Below are 8,664 nucleotides of genomic sequence, written 5' to 3' on the forward strand. Positions count from 1 at the left end.
CCCCGCCGCTAGAAGCTCTCTGTCCTCTGTTTCCACTCAGAGGTGAATTAACATTGTTTGAACCTGAAAGTCGCCGGATCGGACTGGTTAATCCGATTGTACGAAATGTAGAAGATGAAGAAGAAACTGTTATCTTCACCGGAGATGACGACAGAGAAGTGTGAGAAGTCACCTTCACCATCTTTCTTCTTCAGTATATTCACGACTACCTATGCCAAAAGAAGTAAGATAAATAAACAATACCTGTCAGTAAATAAGGTTCAAATACATATACAATTCTCAAAATATTTTAACTTTCAAATACATATACAATTCTGAAAATATTTTAACTTTCAAATACATATACAATTCTGAAAATATTTTAACTTAATTAGCACAAATGTGGCATGAAAAACAGATTAAGAATTAAATAAACTTACACAATCATTAAGAACCAAATCAACCATATTCATTTCCATTAATCAATATTATCTTCAAACAACCAGACGAGTATATTAAAGATATAACCTACCAGAAATATAAAAGACGAGTATATTAAAGATGTAACCTACCAGAAATATAAAAGGAATCTTCAAATACTGAATTCAAGAATAGTCATCATGATGCAGGGTTTTTAGGTGACTCATATAACCACAAGTTCCAACTTTCTCCAGTCTATCAGGTCCCTACAAAAATAATCAAGGACGGTTCTTGATCAAGTTTAAAAAAAGATGAATATGACTAAAAGGTCACCTGAAGTCCACCGAGATCACATAGCACAGACACTGTGATTGAGCAATTGAGTTGAGAACCAACATTCGACATTCGATATTCATTAAGTTTATAATCAGAAAGGAAAAGGAGAAAAATGACATTTTTTTTACCAAATAATGAAAAGAAAAATCTTACCAACAACATCAATAGTCATGCTCGAGGTATAACCAATGGAAGAAGACATATAGCAGGAATTGATGTGGTTTCATGAATATATGAACAAGAATATTAAAAAAAGGTATCGTATCTTTTTCTTGGGTTGAATGAGTTTCTACGTGAACAAGAATATTAAAAAAAGATGGAAGCGGTTACACTAGTCAAACTATACAATAGCTTAGTTTGCTTTACATTTTTAAGCAAAAATATTTAAATTAGCTACAGTTCACATATACTAACCTAACTCACCAAGACCTCCACCAGCCTCTGTACCTTCATCCCGGTGTTCTCTGAATGGAGAAGAGAGCAGGTAAAAAATCCAAACATTGAAACAAAAGAAAATAGAGATATCGTTATTATAAAACATGAAGATATTAACCTCTCAAGGATGTCTTCAGGAGAAGAACCTAAGACATGATCGCCACTATCATCACCATCAAATATCTCATTTGGACATTGGATTTCATGACAGAGTGCTGCGATGGCAGCAGAGGCCGCAGAGGCAGTGATATGTGGACCAACTAAAGAGGATATGAGAGCTACCAAGTTTGCAGAAAGTTGATATTCAACATAAGAGGAACTGATAACAAACTATCCAATAAGAGAACAGGGAAGCAAACTATCCAACATAAGGGTAATAAAAATTTGAAACCTTCAAATAATCCTTTCACTGAAAAACCTCTTGAAATGACACAGTCGAGTAACATGTCATTTGAAATCTTGAATTTTTATGATTTTTTAACCTTAATTGTGTATTATAACAGAAAGGCGAGTAATTTATTCGTTGAATCAAATCAATAAAACTTCAGAAACTGGATGATTGATTTGAAATCACCTTGTTCTAATTAAACCATCTGATACTGATTTTAAATATAGTGTGTGTGAATGTTTTAATTTAAATTTAAATAAGTAAAAATGTCCATGATGTATGATATACAAATTTCTAGATTTATGAAGAGAAAATAGTAGTAACCTGTTCCATCAATGCACCCCTATTGTCTGAAGGTGAAGCACTTCGTCTTCTCTTCAGAGTTGGTGTCTCCATCTCAGTATCTCCATTCTGTTCACCCTTATGCTCAAGCTCATTGTCTTGGACTTTTGCTTCAGTTTTCTCAAGAGAATGAGACTCGTTTGGATTTAGTCTTGTTAATAATGTTTTGAATGAGATTGAAATCATCTGCAGACCTGTTCACCCCATAGTTCCCATTCTTGTAGCATTTTGAACAGATTATCGTGTCCTCTTCCTGAAGCACAAAAAAATCTCCAGTTACAGTCAATACTTGATGAAGAAAATCTCCTGCTATGGAACAATCTGTTCAGAATATATCCAGATATTTTTATTCTACTTGAGATTATCAGCATCTTATTCTTACCTTCATTTGACGAATTTAACTACTCCAATCCATGTTACCACGCAACATCATGAACAGGCGGTGCTAGAGCAGAAGTAGGAGCTGGAGGAACAACGCTCTCTGCAGGATATGATGGCTCATCAGGAACTGCAAACATTTGAACAAAAAAAAGTAAAAAACATTAAACTCTGTTTCAATCAAGCAATAATAGATTAAGAAATCAAAAAGAATGATGATATTGATAAGTACCTGAATTTAAAGGAATATAGTAAATAGATCCAACAATAACATTATCAGAATTAACAATTCCATTAACAGATTCAATACTAGCCATACTAACCCCAAATCTACTGCTAAAGATTCAATATTATCACTCTCTCGCATCACGTAACTCATCGGGTAGTTCCACAGCCCACTCGAACATCCACAAAACAGATTTAACGAAACGATTGATCCAGTTAACTAGCTTCAAAAGAAAATAAAAGATTGTAAATCAATTTCGGAATCTCATTGCTAAACAGAAAAAAAGACTCCAAAACTCATTTGAGAAACTTGACTTCATGTTTTTGATATGAAATCATCACAATGGAGGACAAGATAACACTGCTGAAAGTGATAGACCAAACAAAATACAACTTGAAAATATAATCATTGTTTTTGCGCCTGCAAAATATAGGGGTAAAAACAATCAAATTTAAATATCTGTAGTATAACATGTACTCCCTTTATCCCATTTTATATAAAAACTATATTATTCCTTTCTTTTTCTCACATATTCAAGTCTAATAAAATCAAAATTCATTACCGTACCATAGATTTAGGGGGAATGTTGGATTGAAAACAGCTCTGTTTTTCATATGTTTTCCCTGCATTATCATAAAAAATACAATCGATTAAGACTAGATAAGATTGATAGAAGAAGGTGCGAAATAGATGAGGAGAATGATATAGACCTGGTCTACTCTCCCTAAAACTGGAAGCAACAACAGCTGTAGGAGGGAAGAGGCTTCGGAAAGGGTTTCAGACGGCAGGGACAGCAAGGGAGGGTTTTGGATGAACATATTTTGTCAATTTCATACCCTCTAACAACAATTAATATCCTAAATCAACATATTACCGCAACATATTCGTTAATAATGTAGAAAGAGATAGAGTGAGTGAAAGAGAGACCTAGAAGTTACGCTGGAAACTATAACGGAGTTCGGGATTTAAGCGAATCATCGGAATCATGTGATGAGATTTTCCAAAGTTGCTAGCTGGTGACCTTCATTTTTGCGTCTTTAAACTTATCCTCTTCTTCCCCTCTCCATGAAGCGGAAGAAAGTTCTTCGTCATTACCCCTGAATTCCATAAATGACCTCTTACCTCTCTAATCTTCACTAGCTAGATTGGAATACAAAATCAAGGTAAGGAAGCTATAGGATTCATTTACCTGCTAGTGTGAGCTACGGGAGCAATGCTGGTGATGGCGCGATTGAGGAGAACGACCACATAGAGATTGGGAGAACGACCACTAGAGATTGAGAAAACTTTCCAATTCCATTTAACCTAACTTCATATATATATATATATAAATAGCAAATATTTAAAGTTTAAAAAAAAAATTAATTTATTAAATTATAAATACATTTAATTTAAACTTTAATTATTTAATAGTTAATTTATTATAGTATTTATTTAAAGAAATTATTTATTATATTTCATCTAATATTAATTTTATTTAATTAATTTTATATTAATAATAAAATTATATTTAATTAACTCAAAATATAAATAAATGTGAACTTTGAGATAAAAAAAATAGACAATTTAATTTTAATTTTATTTATAAAATTAAAATTAACAAAAATAAGTAAAATAGAAAACAAAGAAACAAAATATTAAAAAAAATGTTATCTAATTATTGTTTGAAGGTTTTTAAATATAAATAAAAATAATAAAGGTTGTCAAAAACACTTAAAGGTTGGCAAAAACTTTTTTTCTCCTTACTTTTGTCAACGCTTAATATGCGTTGGCAATTATAGGTCACCGAAAATATATTTTGTTGTAGTGCAAAATATTTATTTTAGAAGTATTTGTCTGTATTATATATAGTGTCGATAAAAATATTATATTATTCATATCTTTTTAATTTTTGTTTTTAATATATGATATAAATAAAAATTGTTTAAGCTTAATAATAAAAATGTTAGTGCCCAAAGTATCACCATTCACCAACAATACTGTTTAAAAAATAAAAAAATAACTCAACAACAAATAAACATACAATGTTAGCGTTAATGAGTTTTTCATTTTTATTGCCCTAATATAGGCTAGTTCATAGCCAAAAGAAATACTAGAATATACTTTAAGATATCTCTGTCATATTTTTTAAAATACACTAATGTAATAAAAGAGATCAAAAATAAATTGACTTATGATATTCCAATATTTCAGAATGATATATAATCACAAATGCCAAATAAAAATTATCACAAAATATAAATATTTGTAGGCAAAATGTTCATGAAGTTCAAAGATATAAATTATTCAAACAAATTATATAGGCAAAGCTAAAACAAGTAACCATATACAAGTTTATGGTAAGTATATATAACTGAATATAAGAACACTTTAACTAATTTTCATTCAAAAGAAGAGAGTTTGGCTTGTTGAAAGAATGCTCCCGAAGGCCCATCATCAGGCAACAAAGCCACTCTAACTAGGTTTTCGGCTCCTTCTTCCACGGAAAGTAATCCAGTATTCTCGTTGATGTCTGTCTTAACATAACCTGGACAAGCACAGTTCACGAGAATACCCAGAAATTTCTTGGCTATAACTCTAGTGTAAGCATTCAAAGCAACTTTTGACACTATATAAGAACTGAGAATCTTTGGCCAGCATTTGGTTTCCAAATTAGTTCCATCTTTAAAATCATTGAGGAACACTTTCACCACCTCATCTATTCTTTCTTCAGTGAGGTTGTCAACGTCATTTAGCACTCCTTTAGCCCATTCATTTGACAAATACTGAAAAAAAAAATTGTATGCAAGTCGAGACAACTTAAGTCAATGGGCAAATCAGAGTAAAAATTGGTTTTAGTAGTGTTTGAGTTAAATACGGAGCATGACATGTAAATGCCAAGTATGTCAACCATGAAAATAAATAAATAAAAAGCTCAAAGTGTCCCAATTCAGAAACTGGAAAGATTGTGGCTAATTTTCATCTGTAATAATCAAGAACTATGTACCAAATCAATTTGAATTTGAATGAAATGAAGACACGAAAAGTCTTACTTCTAATTTTCCAGCGACTGAAGAAACGTTCAAAATTCTTGGAGAATCAGATAGTTGGAGAAGGGGAACAAATGCTTCAATCATCTTTTTCGTGCCGTAATAATTCACTTGGATACATTCTTCCGCCATCTCGTATGTTTGAGAATCTATTAATTCATTGAGTTTGTCTTCAGTCCATCCGGGCTGCCAAGTAATTAACATATTAAAAATAGAACATTTTCTAACATTAAATAAGCATTTTGTTATTAAACATTTCTTTTTGTTGATCGAAATTAGCATGACAAGTACACATAACAATATTTTTGATAAATAATACAAGTTTTGAATTAATCACACAAATTTAAATTCAAATTCAACCTATTTATGTAAACAAAATAACATCTAGAAAAATTAAAGTTAGACAAAGTGGGAGACATAATAGAACAACACTTTTGAAATTCAAAGGAAATTCAGAGGAAAGTGACCAACCAAAGTTGGACGGATTGGCAGGCCAAAGCTAGAAATTAAGAGTAAAACATATTTATGTTGATTTTTCCATAGTTATTCCCGACAATGGTTTTGTGGTAGAGGAATAATGAATGGGACACGAAAGACGTTATCCAACATACTACTTTTGGGCGCGATTGCGACCTTAGTAAGTTTTCTAACTAAATTAATATTTCGTTGGTAGTAATAATAGTGTTTTCTTTTGGTTGAAGAATTTGGTTTGCTATCAAGAGTTTGTGATATCAATTGACGTCACTGGTGTTTGTCCTATTTTTTAAATTCTTCAGTGAAACGATGAAAATCCTGCCCAGAAACATGTAAATTACGACATGAAGTCGGATAGAAGTCGGATACCACATAAAGGATTTTCTATGAGTTTACCTATCTAGTATGGAATGGAGGACTTCGTGAACCATATATATTTTTTCAAATGATAAAATCTAATTTCATTGATCCATTAAATCGTAAAAATTACAATTTATTTGTGAAAAATCATCAAAAACAGAAGTTAGAAATTTGTCAGAAGTTAACTGAAAAAAACAATACTCCCATCCTCAAAAATTTATCGCTCACCAAAAGACTAGTAGAAATGATCAACCGGGGACAGTTATATTAGATTTATCATGTTTGAGGATATATGTTTCATTTGCATATATACTTTTTTGTCACCTTTTCTAGTTAATGTCCATTTATAAAAGGATAGTATTATATTAGAATTAGACATTACCTTACCAATAATACCTTGCAGGGATTCCCAATCAACCTTGGATCCTAGAATACCAGCATTATTGATCTATGGATCACAGCAAAAATCATAGTCAAATACAAACAAGATTTCAAATTTCCATTCTTTTAAATAAATAACTAATTCAAAGGGGATAAATGTGAATTGAATATCTAAAGAGATCAATAGTGTTTTTCTTTTTGCTTTCTTTTTATAGATAAATCCATTAGATATTATCAATGAAATTGTGAAAAAATAATTCTAAAATATAAAAAAGCACACAAACCGTTAAAATGTTGGGGTGAGTTTATGATTGTGAAGGATCATACAAATTTTCAACACTAAATAGACTAATCTTTAATAATTATTAAATTTTTTAACGCTAAAAGTTAGCATGACCTATATAGTTATTATCTCAATCTCAATTTAATATTTTTTTAAGTATAAATCAAATTCGTGACTTTTAATCTTTTAGTTATCACTGGTATCTTAATGGATTAAAAAACAACTATCATCATTTTTTATTACAAGATTAAGTCAAGTATATATCACCTAAAAACAAACACTTACCAATATATCAAGCTTTCCAAACATGTCCTTCACAAAATCAACAAGAGGTGTAATTGTAGAGGGGTCGGCCACATCAAGGTGATGGAAGATGATATTAGTGATATCATCACCGGCCAACCCTTTGAGCTTCTCCATAGCTTCAAGTCCTCTTTTCTTATCTCTAGCAGTAAGAATCACTTTGATGCCAGTTGCAGCTAACTGTCTGCATACCTCGAGCCCTAATCCTTTATTCGCGCCGGTCACAATCGCACACCTTTTGCCGTCCATCTTTCTCTCTATATTTGCATTTGCTTATAAAACACAAAAGAAGATAGGAACCTTATATTGTGTATGAAAAGAGAAGTGATATTGATGAGGTAATGGTTACATAATATGTATTTAGTAACAAGAAGTTAAAATGGAAAAAAGATTGAGACATAAAGAAGAGAAGAAGAAATTGTTTACAAATGTAGTGGATATAAAGTCTTCCTTATCTAGACATAGTGGGGACATATTATAAATGTGATCAAGTCATGTTTGGTTTGAAAAAGTTATTATTATTATTTGGATAACTCATATATTATCTTCTCTTTTGAAATCGAAATATATATTTTTATTTACAGATAGGATGCCATTTGTGTTCATGGAAGGATGTTGGGTTTTTTGTTTCCTTAGTTCATGATGAAAAGCCCACCAAATAGGCTCATCTTGGGCCCCCACTTGATTCACTTATTTGGGAGTAATATAAAATGGGAGAAATCTTCTTTTGCAAGAAATAAGAGCGAAAGAAAGAAAAGAGGGAAAAACTTTAAGTTTCAGCAGCTTAGTGTTTTGATGATTGCCGGAGTTTGCACCGTTGGATCGTCCTAATTTTTGGACAGCAGCTTCACAACTTCTGGGCCAACAATCTGGACGGTGGAGTTCGGATTCTGAAGTCTGGAGGTCGGGGTTTCGTTGCCGGAACAGTAACAGTTGTTTTTGGTGATATTCTTCTTTTTCTTGTTCTTTGATTGTTTCTATATCCTTGATGTGCATGTTTCCAAGGGTATTATGAATTTGTATGCCTCTAGTATTGTCTAGAGAAGACTTTTGAATTACTCTCTTGCTGGTGATAGTGGATTTTAAGCGGCACTAGGTGTCCCGTGGTTTTTACCCATTGAGGGGTTTTCCACGCTAAAATTCTGTGTTGTTTGTGTGTGCTTGCTTGGTGTGTTACTCACTGTTTTAAGGGCTGTGTTGATTGTATTTGTGCATACCTATTTGTTATCTTCCTCACAGGTTTAAACAGTTTGGGAAAGTGTTGCCAAACGAAGGATAAATTCCGCAGTTTGTAGTTTACCGTTGTGGTGCATTTCCATCAAAGTGGTAT

General features: G+C 31.9%; 2 protein-coding genes across 3 annotated transcripts; both read right to left on the minus strand.

Moving 5' to 3' along the window:
* Positions 1-584: 584 nt before the first annotated feature.
* Positions 585-2,499, minus strand: LOC124932530 (SWI/SNF complex subunit SWI3A-like). The gene is made up of 6 exons (XM_047473182.1): positions 2,283-2,499; positions 1,883-2,153; positions 1,289-1,500; positions 1,159-1,199; positions 733-764; positions 585-665 (listed from the first exon to the last, which is right to left on the minus strand). Exons 2-6 carry the CDS (start codon positions 2,084-2,086, stop codon positions 585-587), a joined length of 570 nt encoding a protein of 189 aa, XP_047329138.1. The 5' UTR covers positions 2,087-2,153; positions 2,283-2,499.
* A 2,268-nt stretch (positions 2,500-4,767) lies between these two features.
* Positions 4,768-7,704, minus strand: LOC124918909 ((+)-neomenthol dehydrogenase-like). 2 transcript variants are annotated; one of them, XM_047458984.1, is made up of 4 exons: positions 7,317-7,704; positions 6,755-6,815; positions 5,537-5,682; positions 4,768-5,269 (listed from the first exon to the last, which is right to left on the minus strand). In XM_047458984.1, exons 1-4 carry the CDS (start codon positions 7,581-7,583, stop codon positions 4,886-4,888), a joined length of 858 nt encoding a protein of 285 aa, XP_047314940.1. In that variant the 5' UTR covers positions 7,584-7,704; the 3' UTR covers positions 4,768-4,885. The 2 variants fall into 2 exon arrangements, with proteins under 2 accessions (XP_047314940.1, XP_047314939.1); XM_047458983.1 differs by having other exon boundaries at positions 5,537-5,719; positions 6,750-6,815; positions 7,317-7,698.
* Between the last annotated feature and the right edge of the window lie 960 nt (positions 7,705-8,664).

The sequence above is a fragment of the Impatiens glandulifera genome, chromosome 1 (genome assembly GCF_907164915.1).
Source record: "Impatiens glandulifera chromosome 1, dImpGla2.1, whole genome shotgun sequence".
NCBI classification, from domain to species: domain Eukaryota; kingdom Viridiplantae; phylum Streptophyta; class Magnoliopsida; order Ericales; family Balsaminaceae; genus Impatiens; species Impatiens glandulifera.

Coding starts and splice junctions, on each gene's coding strand:
- LOC124932530 (XM_047473182.1), bottom strand. CDS start 2,086: ATGATTTCAATCTCATTCAAAACATTATTAACAAGACTAAATCCAAAC. Junction 1,501..1,882: donor GGGGTGCATTGATGGAACAG/GTTACTACTATT, acceptor CTTATTGGATAG/TTTGTTATCAGTTCCTCTTA. Junction 765..1,158: donor AGAGGCTGGTGGAGGTCTTG/GTGAGTTAGGTT, acceptor GCTCAATCACAG/TGTCTGTGCTATGTGATCTC.
- LOC124918909 (XM_047458983.1), bottom strand. CDS start 7,583: ATGGACGGCAAAAGGTGTGCGATTGTGACCGGCGCGAATAAAGGATTA. Junction 6,816..7,316: donor TTGGAAAGCTTGATATATTG/GTAAGTGTTTGT, acceptor TGTGATCCATAG/ATCAATAATGCTGGTATTCT. Junction 5,270..5,536: donor CAGTCGCTGGAAAATTAGAA/GTAAGACTTTTC, acceptor TTTTTTTTTCAG/TATTTGTCAAATGAATGGGC.